Source organism: Equus asinus, chromosome 5, assembly GCF_041296235.1.
Source record: "Equus asinus isolate D_3611 breed Donkey chromosome 5, EquAss-T2T_v2, whole genome shotgun sequence".
Taxonomy (NCBI): domain Eukaryota; kingdom Metazoa; phylum Chordata; class Mammalia; order Perissodactyla; family Equidae; genus Equus; species Equus asinus.
Window position 1 is genome coordinate 6,193,878 of NC_091794.1, and position 14,677 is coordinate 6,208,554.

At 41.1% G+C, this 14,677-nt stretch overlaps 2 protein-coding genes across 8 annotated transcripts in view; both read left to right on the forward strand.

The window, feature by feature from the left end:
• Positions 1-5,521, forward strand: part of CEP97 (centrosomal protein 97) — a 30,766-nt gene extending 25,245 nt beyond the window's left edge. The window contains exon 11 of the mRNA XM_014853232.3: positions 756-5,521. Coding sequence (XP_014708718.2) covers positions 756-1,460 — 705 coding nt within the window. The 3' untranslated portion in view covers positions 1,461-5,521. The remainder of the gene's footprint in view (positions 1-755) is intronic.
• A 7,920-nt stretch (positions 5,522-13,441) lies between these two features.
• Positions 13,442-14,677, forward strand: part of NXPE3 (neurexophilin and PC-esterase domain family member 3) — a 47,357-nt gene continuing 46,121 nt past the window's right edge. For 5 of the 7 annotated variants that reach the window (XM_070508679.1, XM_070508683.1, XM_070508680.1 and 2 more), the window contains exon 1: positions 13,455-13,584. The gene's annotated coding sequence lies outside the window, so the exon portion shown is untranslated. Of the gene's footprint in view, positions 13,585-14,677 lie in introns of all 7 variants that reach the window. The other 2 variants (XM_070508678.1, XM_070508682.1) reach the window with 2 other exon arrangements.

The following is a 14,677-nucleotide window of genomic DNA, read 5'->3' on the forward strand; positions in this document are numbered from 1 at the left end:
GACATGGAAAGATCTCCAGAATAACATTGTTCAGTGAAAAACAGCAAGTCGCAGAACTTAGGGTTCCATTTGTTTTTAAAAGCCCCCTGTGTATTTGGAAATACATAGTAAAAGGTCTGGAAGGATACATATCAAACTGCTATTGGTGATTACCTTGGAATGTAGTCAAAGGGAAACTCAAAAATTCTCTGTATTGATCTTGTTGCAGATTTTACAGAAAATTTTTGAGATTTTTAATTATACCCTAAAAATGTAAAGGTCATATTATCAAGAACTCAGGATATTTTTAGGTATTTTAGAGTTGCATATACCATATTGTTAGATAATATTTAAGAACTCTTATCTCAAATGGATATCTAAAATGAGATTTTTATTTTAGAGAATCTCCTTCTATGAATAGGCTCTATCTGTCTTATTAAATAGACCTCAGTGTATGTTACTGAGTACATTATTGACTCCTTAGTCAGCTGTATGTACGCTGTTGTACTTCTGTTGTTTTTCCAGTAGAAGCAAGAGAATTGCTTTGGCCCATCCCTACTCTCCTGGCAAGGGCCTTTAGTTACCAAGCATGTATACCGCTTGTGTCAGCCTGGTTTAGGCTGGGGGAGCCATGTAAGGTAAAGGGAGTCAGGCCATTTCTGATCCACTTCTGCCATTTACCAACTTCATGAGTGTTGGAAAAAAGAGCTCAAAGGACAATCATAAAACAGGCATGATTTTTATTTTATAATAAAACTATATCCTTTGGTTTATAGGTAAGGTCTCTACAAGCTTGGCAGCAGATGGTGGACCAGCGTCTGAGTTCCTGGCGTTCTGACGTTCCTCCTTTATCAAGTACTCTAGTGCCATCTAAACCTCCCTCATTCACCCAAAGTCAGGAGTCTTCCTCTGATCACAATTCTGATTGGTTCATTGCTCCTGATGAAGCACCTCAAGAGAAATCCTTACGGGAATTTCCAGACTCTGGTTTTCATTCCTCCCTAACAGAACAAATTCACTGTTTGCAGGATTCCTTGGATTTTGAAAAAAGTTCCACAGAAGGCAGTGAAAGTTCCATAATGGGGAATTCTGTTGACACAGTCAAATATGGCAAAGAGTCAGATGTAGGGGATGTTAGCGAAGAACACAGTGAATGGAGTAAGGAAAGCTCAAATGATGAGCAGGATAAGAGTCTGCTTGAACAGTATTTAACTTCAGTTCAACAGCTAGAAGATGCTGATGAGAGGACAAATTTTGATGAAGGGACAGGAGATAGTAAGCTTTACATAGCTTGTTCCCCTGAAAAGTTAGATGTCTTGTCTGATATTGCTTCTGTAGATGACGCTCATGGTTTATCTCCTGCTTTGCAAGCTGAAATCAGTCAGACACCAGAGAATTGTAAATTAAACGCAGAAGTGCAGGGGCAGCAGTCAGAATGTGAGTCTACGTTTCAAGTGTTGCATGTTGGTGTTATTGTGTAACATATCTGGTTGCTTGGGAAGCAGAAATCCACTGGACTTAAGAATATTTTCAGTTGCCTTTTTTTGTTTGAAGGGAAATATTCCCCACAGTTTTGTTACTATGTATATAGAGTTTGTATTCTTATCTTGTATTTTCCATATTCTAGGTACTGGGCTGGATCTTCATTTTGATTTTGTTAGCTTTTTACTTAACTGTATGGTAGCAAACGATATTTATATTGAAAGCTCTGTGCACTTTATTTCTTAACAACTGAATTGCATCAACAGTGTTCCTGTTTTTTTATTTATGTACTCATTTCCTTTCAAAAGTTAACTAGAATATCTTAAAGAAGTTAGAAAAATTTACCTTAAAGATATAAATAAAAGAATTTTGATTCTTCTGTATATGAGGAAATTAATTATGTAGTAAGGAATGCAATTTGTTAAAGTAAATATAAAAGAGAAATATGAGGACTGTGAACTATTGAAATTTGCCATCCTCCTTGTCGTAAGAACATGTTTTTAAAGACTTTTGAGTTAAGGAAAGCCTTCTTATAAGCAAAAAGGGAGAAACGATAAAATTATAGGATTTTTCAGTGGCAATGATTAAAGTGTTTCATGGAAATCTTTAATGTCATGCATCAGTTTTAACATATGAAGCAAAGTATTCCATCTAGAATCAAAAATCAAGCTTATTTAAAGAGGCTACACAGGAATATTTCTCTTCAATATAAAGAAAGCAGGCTCTAGGCTCCATTCCTGTGGAATGATGTCACAACATTTATCATCTTTTCATTTTGTGCTTTTTTTACACCACAGATAAGCATTTATGTGCCAACACATTGCCTGAAATTAATGTATATTCATCTTCTCTGTTCCTGCTTTGTATTTTCTTAAGTGTTTCAGCAGAAGGTCTATGGTCATTTTCTTCACTTTTTGACCTCTGCCTCATAGTGAAGAACATCTAAAATAATACTATTGGTAGGATATGAATGACTTTTTTTTTTTAAATGACTATTTTCTATCTAAATCTCTGAAAAAATGCCGCATTTGGAAGACAATTTAATGGTGGTTAAGAGAAAAAAAAACCTTACTTATTTGTTTACTTGTTAAAAAAATATATATCTATAATTTCAGAAGAAATGATAATACTGTGTTTGAATGTTATAGATGGATGCATTCTCAAATCAAGGATAATTTTTGGAAGCTTGATATTTTATTCTTTGAGAATGTTCTAATATCATTGAACAATGCATATCTGATTTCCCCCAATCTATGGACATACAACTGTTTAAAACTATGGCAATACTTAAGTGTCATCTAAATTTAGGTGCTAAATATCTATTCAATATTCTGTTATTCACCAGGTCCCCTTCTTTGAAGTTATATAAAATTAAAACTTTTGATCTTTCAAGAATAAAGTCAGGGATCACATCACACTTTGTCGTTAGCAGAAATGTATCTTTGTTGTAGGTAAGATGTGTTTTTCTCAGTTTGTGAATATGTGGCCCTCAGGTTGGAGGACTTGGATTTCACTCTTAGAAATCCAGATTCTCTTGAAAAGGATTTAGTTTTTGTCTTATGAATGAAACAGGAGTCTTATGTTCAAAAGGATTTTCCCTAGTGAAGCCTATGTAATGTTGAATGCATGTTAAATAAAAGTAGAATTTTTTACGTTTTAAATAATGCTAGTTATCTTTTATGAGTGATTTTGAATTTCTTCTTAAGTATACCCTATTTTTCTATTTTACGGTGAAGTGCCTCATTTGCTGCCCATAGTTAGACAAAGGAAAACCGCCTTGCACCGCACTCTTACCGAAGTGCTGCTCCTGGTGCATGACTTTCTCCTCAAAGCTGGAAGGTCCCACTGCAGTATTACCTAGGCAGGTTTCTGACGACATCTTCTCCCTCTTCTCTTTTTTTAAGAAATGACAAAACACAACTAAGTTCCCTTGAACATCAGCATTTGTCAGCAAGATTTCCTTTTTTACCTTTGCCTTATTTTTTTAGCCCACAAATAAGTATTCAGCACACTTTTATTTTTAATTGGCAGAATATGATAATGATTAATATTCTGCTCTTCATTCTATTTAACTTTACTAGTGTTTTGAAGTACAAGAATATCAAGTAGCCCCCTACCTTAACTGTACAGATTATCTTGAATGTAGATAGAATGAAAATAATGTAAATTATAATGCAGGAAAACTGGCATCGACTTAATATATTTTAATAGGTTTACAGTGTAATTTAAAATAATTTATGTAACTAAGATATTTGGTTTTAACTCCATGGGCTCTTCATTGGCCTGGCTAAGGAGGGAATGGGTTCAGTAAGGTTTGGGAAATCGAACATTAAGATGGTCTTTGTGTTTCCTCTAACCAGAGAGGTTTAGTTCAGCTGTGCTGTTTTAGTTCCTATCAGTTCTCTTGATTTATGGAAAATTCAATATATCAATTAGATATTCTTGCCGAAGCACAGAATCATGCCGTGTGAGAATTGGAACGGGACCTTAGAGATGATCTATTCTAATCTCTTTGTTTTAAAGATGAAACTAAGGCACAGAGAAGTTAGATGACTTGTCTGATGTTTTAGCTAGTTAGTAGTAAGTAAACTGAAAACGTAAAAGTTACTGTATTCCAAAATCTTAATATACGCTCTCTCTAAACCTTTACGTTTACTGAGTCAGTAAGAAAGTCTCTGCATATTTTTCATTCTTTTTGAAACGGAAAAAAGCTTCTATAAGAGCTGGAACTCTAGCAGTCAAGGCAAAGTTTCTTGTAGAAATCAACTAAATCATTCAGAACCCTGAGTGAATTTTCTCCAAGAAATGTGATTTGATTAAAATGGTTTCTAAGAGCGATAGTAGAAGTTAAAATTTTAAAAGAATAACTACATCTGGAGTCCATTTATTTGGTGATATGAAGGTTGCAGAGGTATATAAAACTTTCTAGTGAAATGCTGAGTTTGATTGTGTTTCATCTTGGTGTTGCAGAACAACAGATGTTAACGTTTTAAGTCCCGTGGTGTGCAGAAAGCTCCAATCATGACACCTGATACATACGTCATATAGTTTGGTTTTATAAGTTTAATTATAAAAGGCCTCAAAATATGCATGTTTATGAAAATAGTTATTTAAGCACACATTTGTTTGCACATAGGCAAATAACTTTATTCTTGAATAACATAGGTGCCATTCTTGAGTGTGGATTTTTATTTCATTTTGGATTATTTTAAATATGCAAACACCTTAATAGTGTGTTTTCCTGTTATCTACTTGGGATAAGTCTAGTTCCACTTTTTATAAGTATTTTCAGAAACAAGATGGGCTTAATTATATTATCTCCCTTGGTACTTTTTTTGGTGCAGATTCTTAGAATTGGATTTATAACAATAATATAAAGGATAAAATCTTTTTTTTTCTGGAGAATTAAGACATAGTAAAAAGGGAGCATATAAAGTGAGTCCGATCATTTCCCATTCATAAATGAAAAGAAAGAGACTTCATTGTTTAATGTATATTTTTATTTTGTCATGTACCTTATTAAGGGATATTTATTATATTGTAATGTTTTAACTTTTAAACATATGACCCCCTCTTTCATGAAGTAAAGCAGAGAGGGTCTGTAAGGAACATGCTAAACATTTTCAGTGATATTGTTTTCGCTGATCAAACCTGTTGTGCCATATTAAAATTAAAAGTCAAGTAAACCAAGTAGTCCTCACAGCCTTGGACAGAGACAAATAATTGTCTTTTTAAATGAGGTGCTTTTTATTTGTGAATGAGTAGAAATACTAAATTTTAATTCCTCAATTGATTTTAGTGGATAGCAGGAATCACTCTGTAGTGGGTTTGTTCATTTTCTAATTAAATTTCTTTGAGTGTTTTGTAATAATTTTAATGTTAAACATAAGAGTTAAAATGATTTGATTTTGGACCATTTTTAGATTTGTCTTTAATTTTGTTGTAGAAATAGTGGATTGGTTAAAGTGGTTATGGTTTGTTTTCTGAAGGCTTACTATTTTATATTGTACTTATTTAATTTGTATTTGAGTCTAATTCTAAATAAAAAGTTTGTACATTTGTTGGAGTGATTCATCTGTTTATTATGGTGATGAGTATTAATGTTTGTTATTCATTATGCTTGTAATTAGTGGATAATTAAAATTCACAACAAATTGCAGATAGAATTCTGATGAAGGTCCAGAGTATTGTTGTTATATAAGTGAATTTACAATAAAACAGTTCTAGCCTTAGGAAAATGGATATGAAACGAAAGGAATGCTAATTTCATTTTATCTGATGTAGATTTCATTACTTCCAGGGTACTGGAATTCTGTGGGTAGAGAAGAGCAGATATTATTCCTCAAAGAGCACAGATGACATGTCAGATGCCGCTGAAACAGTGAGTGCTGAAAGTTAGGGAGGGAGTGAGTAGAGTAGAAGCCCTCTTATTTGACACAGTTAGGACCTGTAGTTGGTTGGTGTTCTGGACCGAATTATATCCCTCCCCAAATTCATGTGTTGAAGCCCTAACCCCCAATGTGCCTGTATTTGGAGATAAGGACTTTAAGGAGGTAATTAAGGTTAAATGAGGTCATAAGGGTGGGGCCCTAATCCAACAGGACTAGTGTCCCTATAAGAAGAGGGAGAGACCTCAAGAGTCTTTTTCCATGCACACCCAAAGGAAAGGCCATTTGAGGACACAGGGAGAAGGTGGCCATCTGCAAGCCAGAAAGAGTGGTCTCTCCAGAAACCAATCCTGCCGGCACCTTGATCTTAGACTTCCAGCCTCCAGAATTATGAGAAAATAAATGTCTGTTGTTTAAAAAACAAAATACCACTCAATCAATGGTGTTTTGTTATGGCAGCCCAAGCAGACTAATACAGTTGGTTAATCAAAAAACTGGTTAGAGGGGCCGGCCCAGTGGCATAGCAGTTAAATTCACGTGCTCTGCTTTGGAAGCCCAGGTTCGCCAGTTCAGATCCCGGGCAAGGACCTATGCACCACTTATCAAGCCATGCTGTGACAGGCGTCCTACATACAAAATAGAGGAAGATAGGCACAGATGTTAGCTCAGGGCCAATCTTCCTCAACAAAAAGAGGAGGATTGGTGGCAAATGTTAGCTCAGGGCTAATCTTCCTCAAAAAACAAAAAAATCTTTTTTGAGATGTAATTGACATTCAGCGAACTGCACATATTTAAAGTGAACAATTTGATAAATTTTGGCACATAGACAAGATGATGAACATATTTATCATCCCCAAAAGATTTTTCATCTCCTTCATAACTCCTCCTCCTGTTTTATCTGGTTTCTTTTCCTCAGCATAATTATTTAGAGATTCACCTGATAGTTCATTCCTTTTTAGTGCTGAATAGTATTTCCTTGTATGTATTTGCTATGACTTGTTTTTTTGCTTTTTTCAATTTTATTAAAAATTTTTTCTAGCTTTATTGAGAAATAGTTGACATATAACCCTGTAAGTTTAAGGTGTACAACATGATGATTTGATGTATATATTGTAAAATGTTTACCACAAAAAGGTTAGTTAACATAAGCATCAGCTCACATAGTTACAATTTTATCTGTGTGTGCGTTGAGAATTTTTAAGATCTGTTCTCTTAGCAACTTTCAAGGAGTTTTATGGTATTAGGTCTTATGTTTAAGTCTCTAATCCATTTTGAGTTAATTTTTGCGAGTAGTGTAATGTAGAGTTCCAATTTCATTCTTTGGCATGTGAATATCCAATTTTCCCAACACCATTTATTGAAGAGACTCTCCTTCCCCCATTGAGTATTCTTGGCTCTCTTGTCAAATATTAATTGATTGTATATGCAAGGGTTTATTTCTGAGCTCTTGATTCTGTTTCATTGGTCTATGTGTCTGTTATTTTTATGCCAGCATCATACTGTTTTGATTACTACAGCTTTGTAGTGTAATTTGTAATCAGGAATTGTGATGCCTCCCATTTTGTTCTTCTTTCTCATCTTTGGCTATTCAGGGTCTTTTGGTTCCATATTCAGGTTCCATATGAATTCTAGGATTTTTTTTTCTTTTTCTGTAAAAAAACGCCATTGGAATCTTCATAGGGATGCATTGAATTTATAGATGGCTCTGGGTTCTATAGACATTTTCACAATATTAATTTTTCCAATCCATGAACATGGGATATCTTTCCATGTGTTTGTGTCTTCCTCAGTTTCTATCATCAGTATCTTATAGTTTTCAGTGTATAGATCTTTCACCTCTGGTTAAATTTATTCCTAAGTGTTTTATTGTTTTTGATGCTATTGTGAAGGGGATTCTTTATTTCTTTTTCAGATAGTTTATTGTTAATGTATAGGAATGCAAATTATTTCTGTATGCTGATTTTGTGTCCTGCAACTTTACTGAATTCATCAATTTAGTTTTAACAGTTTTTGGTGGAGTCTTTAGGACTTCTATCGTAAGATCATGTCATTTGCAAATAGACAATGTTTACTTCTTTCCGATTTGGGTGCTTGCTCTGGCTAGGACTTCCAGTACTATGTTGAATACGAGTGATGAGAGTGGGCACCCCTGTTCCTGATCTTAGAGGAAAAGCCTTCAGCTTTTCACCATTGACTGTGATGTCGGCTGTGGGCATGTCATATATGGCCTTTATTGTGTTGAGGTATGTTCCTTCTATACCCAATCTGTTGAGAGTTTTTATCATGAATGGATGTTGAATTTTGTCAAGTGCTTTTTCTGCATCTATCGAGATGATCATATGATTTTTATCTTTCATTCTATGAATGTGATGTATCACATTTATTAATTTGTTTATGTTGAATCATCCTCGTATGGTGTGTGATCCTTTTAATGTACTTTTGAATTTGGCTTGCTAGTATTTTGTTCAGGAAATTTACATCTATATTTATCAGGGATATTGGCCTGTAGTTTTCTTTTCTTGTAGTGTCCTTATTTGACTTTGGGATCAGCATAATGCTGGCCTCATAAACTGAGTTGGAGAGTGTATCTCCCTTTTAAGTCTTTTGGAAGAGTTTGAGAAGGATTGGCATTCATTCTTTAATTGTTTGGTAGACTTCTCAGTGAAACCACCTGGTCCTGGGCATTTATTTGTTGGGAGGTTTTTGATTATACTGATTCAGTCTTCTTACTCACTGGTTTGTTCATATTTCTTCCTGATTCACTCTTGGTAGGTTGTACGTTTCTAGGAATTTCTCCATTTCTTCTAGGTTATTTAATTTGTCATCATATAATTGTTCATAGTAGTCTCTATGATCTTTTGTATTTGTGTGGCATTAGTTGTACTATCTCCTCTTTCATTTATAATTTTGTTTATTTGAGTCCTCTCTTTTTTTCTTGGTTAGTCTAGCTAAAGCTTTGTCAATTTTGTTTATCTTTTCAAAGAGCCAACTCTTAGATTTTTAATCTTTTCCATAGGGAGAGAAAACAGATTAGTGGTTGCTGGGAGTTGAGGAAGGGGCTGCATGTGGAAATTTTTAGGGTGACGAAATTATTCTGTATGGTACTATGGTAGATACATGATTCTATGTATTTATCAAAACCCATAGAACAGTACATGAGACTGAAGTTTTACTATATGTAAATTTTACCCCCAAAATCTCAACTAGGATGTCAAGGGCTCTTAGGATGGAATGTGGACTATGGCAAATGAATCTGGCTTATAAACAACAGAAATTTATTTCTCACAGCTCTGGAGACTGGGAAGTCCAAGATCAAGGCACCAGCAGATTCACTGTCTGGTGAGGGATAGATGGCCTGATTCATAGATGGCCACCTTCTTGCTGTGTCCTCACATGGTGGAAGGGGCAAGGGGGTCCTCTGGGATCTCTTAAGCAGAACAAAGGAATACACATTGAGTCTGAAATAGATAAAGATATTCCTACACGAGATGACAAGCCCAGCACGTGCTGTGAAGACTCTTGTATCTCTTGGTAAGGAGATGTTCCAGGCTAAGGCTGCATGCATGGAAGACTGCATGCATGAGACTCTTTCCAAACAGAGTCTGGGAAAACAGTGTCTTTCTCAACAGAGTCAAAAGGTAATTGAGGTTAAATGAGGTCATAGGGTGGGGCCCTAATCCGATGAGATTGGTGTCTTTATAAGAGGAGGAGCAGACACTAGAGAGTTCTTATTCTCCCCCTGCCATGTGAGAAGACAGTGAGAACGTGTTTATCCACAAGCCAGGAAGAGAGTTGTCACCAGGAACTGAATCAGCTGGCACCTTGATCTGGGACTTCTAGCCTCCAGAACTGTGAGAAAATAAATTTCTGTTGTTCACACCACCCAGTCTATGGTATTTTATTATGGCAGCCTGAGCAGACTAATACAGGTACCAAATACCTCTTCTTTTTGTCTCCTAACCTTGGCAGCATCCTCTCACGGTCTAGGGTGTTTTCGGAATAGGGTGGTTGGTACCTAATGTGACAACAGTCACTTATTTTGAACAATGGTTTGATGGTTCCTGGGGCCCAAATTTCAGTCACTTGTTCAAAGGCAGGAAGCAAAGGAACTGAATCAGGAACTGAGATGGGTTCAGGAGTGCTTGTGCCCCAAGCTACTGCCATCAGAGACAGAGCCAGATTTGCTGGTGAATATTCCCCAAGTTAGCTACATCAGAAATAGGCTTAATTTGCTTTTACTTATTTAACCTTAAAACATCCATGCTTTGTTTTGCTTAGAAAGATAAAATTTAGTAACATTAGCATCTAAGCCATTTTTGCAGACAGGTCAGAATATGACTAGTTCCTTTGGTCTCATATCATAACATTAAGACGTTATGTTCTTGTCTTTTATTTCCCAGCTCTCAAAGTTAAGTCATCATAAATGCAGCATCCAGAAATTCCTTATGCTGTGTCGTAACTGGAGATAGCAAATTCAGGAGGAAGAGATTTGGGACGCTATGCTAGGTACCTTTCATTTGTCATCTCATTTATCCCTAAGTCCAGGTAGTGTTGCCCCTAATTTACAGTTGAGGAAACGCACTCAGAGAAGTTAAGTAATTTGCTTAGGATGGCACTGCTAGTAAGAGCAAAGCTGTGGTTCAGAGGCAGTCAGGCTAGGATCCAAAGCACATATCTTTGTACGGTAGTATTCTGCATTGGGAGTGTGGCGACTTTGCAATCAGAGATCTTTTAAGAATTGTGAAAATTAATAAACAGAAACCTCATTTAAAGTGAAGTCGGGGGGGGGGGGGGGGCGGGTTGGGCCAGAAGCAAGAGCTCTCATGCCCCATGACAACTGCAGAGCCCAACAGGAAGAAGAGACTTCCTCTTCTTGCCCAGCAACAGCTGGGCCAATGAGAGACTGTCACAACTCAGCCAATGAAAAGCCACTACACTTAGAACTCCCAGTCTCCTCCAATGGACTCCTTGTTTACAATAGCCCTCCCAAATTCCTCTTCCCCTCTGTAAGGGTTTCTGCTCCTCTTGCTGCTGGGGGCTTGCACATGGCTTGTTATATGCCACAAAACTCTAGGGAATAGACTCTTGGCTTCACATGACACCCCTAAGGAAAGCACCAAAGCCTGACAAGACCTGCAGTCATCTGGTGACTTAAAAGTAAAGATTTCCCAGAATTGAAGCAGAAGACATCTGATAAGACAGCTCTCCCAAGATGTCCAGACCAGGCTTATTGGAAGTTTGTCTGCCAAACCTTTGATGATAACATAATGCTTCAGGTGATCTCCAGTGCCTATGATCTTGATAACATATGGACTTTAGAAAAGAGAAATGCCTGAGAATTCTCCCTCCTACCCTTCCTTGTTACTTGAATGTGACCTCAATAGGTTTCCAATCTGTGTACTTTCCCTCTGATGTGGGACACGACACCCAGGAAAGGTCGTTCCTGGCATCTAGGGACAAAACGCCAATGAAACTGGAAAAACGTGACTCTTGATCAGCGATGCTTTCAGAGAAAGACCTCGATCAAAAGGGGAAAATGTAAAAATTAATAAACACAAACTTGGCCAATGAAAAGCCACTATACCTGGAACTCCCAGTCTCCTGCAATGGACTCTTTGATAACGATAGCCCTCCCAACTTTCTCTTCCCCTCTAAAAAAGTATAAAAAGGGAGACCTTCCCTTGCTGCTTGGGATTGCATGTGGCTTGGCACGGTTGCAGACTCAAAATTGCAATTCTTTGCTGATCCCAAGTAAACCCATTTTTGCTAGAGAAATAACTGGCTGTCTATTTATTCAATGTCAGTGGAATCTAGCAGTGATGGATAGGCCTCTCTGGTCCCACCCAGTCTTGTTTGTGGCTATAATGACTGTAAAATATAGGTAAGATTACTCAAATGCCTCAGGGATATGAGTGCCTGTATGAATGGGGGTTAATAAAGATCAGTAATGTGGTCTAAACTGTAACCGTGGGCCCTCCAACACCAGCTCAACTGTCCCCATCTTATCAACAGAGTAATTAAGAGTAGTTTTTCAGGAACTGAGACCCCCCCTTGTCCAGTTCAGGCTGGTTGAGACCACTAACCCATCAATTGGGCCTGTGAAAGGCTCCATAAGTGAACTTTTTCACATCAAGGAGCCAAAAACTCCACCCTCACATCATGGTAACACCGCCATCTTGTGAACACGTGCCCTAGGAAGAGGAGTGAAGCTGCTAGGCTTGTGCAGATCACCCATTACCTCACTTCTCCTCATCTCCAATGGTCTATCTCCACACTTCAGACTGCCCTGCCCTTCGTCCCATAAGCTGTGCCCCAAGCCCTGGATCCAGGAGACAGATCTGAGAGCATATGTCTCCATGCAGATCCATCGAGCAATAAAGCTGACTTCTTTTCCAAAAGCCGATGCTGTAATAATTAGCTTTTTGATGCGCATGGGGCAAGAGAACCCTAATTTTGTGCTGTAAGAAAACCGTAACCTAGAAGTCCACACGTCCTGTTTAAGTACTTGCCACGCGCCAGACAGCCAAACTTGGAAAGGTTGGTGGAGGGAAGTCCACCTCCTGGGAGATGCGACTTAATCAGAACAGAAATCTATCCTATGGGGCTGTTCATCATCAGGCACTGAGGCAATGGAAGCTGCCTTGTAAATGACTACAAACGGCCCCGGAAGGCTGAATTTCCTCAAGGAAGAAGCAAAATGAAATGGTTAGTCCAGGAGAGCCTGCCCTAGGTGGAGCCTCCTTTGTTGCCTTCACTCGCCTGGTCACCCATGCATGCCGTCCTGCCATGAAAACATCTGAGTGAGCACGGAGAGCCCATTGTGGTCAGTAAATGTACAAATAATTAATGTTACCAGTAATTTATCTCGTCTTCTCCCTCGGCCCTGAGATAGCAGTCTGGGGCAGGCCTCCCTTCAGGGCCTGCGTCTTGCGGGGGTAAAGTCGTGACGCCACCGGCCGAGCGCCAAGCACAGGGCAGCCCGGGCCCCACTGCCCGCCTGGGGGTGGGGGGGTGGGGGCTGCTGCCCGTCTTCTGAGGACGCCTCTCAGGTCCTGAAGCTCACGCAGCTGTCACGGGCTTTTACCACTTAGAAGAATGTCCCAAATAGGATAACCCAGAACTGGGGAAAAAAGGGATTCAGGCGTTTTTTGGCCAGAAGACCCACGTCATGTACAGGGGCAGTAAAAGGAACCGGCTGTTTCAAGGGCGAATGGAGTAAGTGGACCAATTTGAAGCTAGGAGCGATTCCAGGGCCTGCCGTCCGAGCTCGCGCTGGGCACTCGGGTTTCTCGGGTCCAGGGAGGGACATCCACTCCGGCCCGAGAGCACAGGCGGCCCCCGGAGGGGCGGCCCCGGCCCGCTCACTTTCGCTGACAGGACAAAAGCCTGGAAACAGATGCTCCCTGGGGAAACTCTGATGTCCGAAGGCCACAGGGGATGGGTCCCGGGAGCAGCCAGAGCTCAGGCCACAGGGCGAGAACTCGGGGACCCCTCGCGCGCTGGGGCCGGGCGCGCCAACCCCGCGTCCTAGCCTCAGGGCTCGGCGCCTGCGCCTGTCAGTCAGCGTCGTCGGCCCGCCCCTCCCGGAGCTCGACCAATCGTAGCCGGGGGTCGGGGGTGAGGCGTCGTAGCGGGGCCAGGAAGCAGGGGGCGGACTGCCTGGCGCCGCGGCGACGGACAGGGGCGTCCGGGTGTCCTGCCGCGGGGCAGCGCGCGGCGGCCGCCGCCTCTGGAGGTGAGTGCACCCCCCTGCGCGGCTCCTGGGGCGCGCCTCTCGTCTGGGAAGCCCCTGTCCCCGTGCGGGCCGCCCCCTCCTCGCGTCCCCAGCGCGGTGCGGAGGCTCTGCAGCCGGGGTCCCGGAGCGGGGCGCTGACGCCTGGCAGGGGAGGCCCGGGCCGCGGCGAGCAGAGCTGGAGCCCGCGGCTGCAGCAGCCTCGGACCGGGCCGCCCGAGCGACGGCGGGGCCGGCAGGGAGGGTCGGGCCGGCGCGCATCTCCATCCTCCGGCTCCGGACCTGCTACGGCGTGGGCAGGGGAGCCGCGGCGGCGCCGAGCCCTCCCTGGGGGTCGTGAGGACTCCTACCCCGGCCCCCCGGGCCCCCGGCCGGGCGCTGCGCTGGGCCAGCTGCCCCCTGGCCGGCGGTGCACTGTTCTGGCCTCACTGAGCTGCCGGCTCGGGACACCACATTCAGGTCGGGCGGGGAGCAACGAGGGTGACTTTACGAGGTGTGATGTGGAGGCCCTGGCCTGTCGCCCATCTCTGCTTGATCAGAGGCCACTAGGGTGGTGGTCAGGGATTCTCAGGCAGGATTTACACAAAACGTGTGTGCAACTGTCTGTAAAAATGTCCTTGCCTTTCATTATTTAGTCTAAATAGGGGGATTGTTGCCACGTTTCCTAAAGATCAAGAATCCCACTGCTATGGTGGGCGCCCCCCTCCTCGCCGTGGTTAATTATCGTTTGGAACATCGGGGTGTGCTGGAAGCTGGCGGGACTCCCAGACCCGGGTAATGAGTCGTCTGACTCCACGCAGTGGAGGCGGCGGCGCAATATTCCTCCGTGGTGTTTGGGTTCTGCTTTCCTTTGACGATGTTTAGTGTCTTATCTCTGAGTCTGTTATCCTCACAATCTCTGGGCCTGATACTGTGCTGTTATTTGTTACTGAGAAAGGAATGAAGGGATAGACCACTCGAGTGGCCTTGGCTGGCCTCATTGCCCTGGAATCGGATTGTCCTGAGAGGACATTGTAAATTACAATTCAAACGTCATATCGGAAAGGCCATTCCTGACCAATTAATACAGATAACACCCCCTGGCCTCCTACTTGGC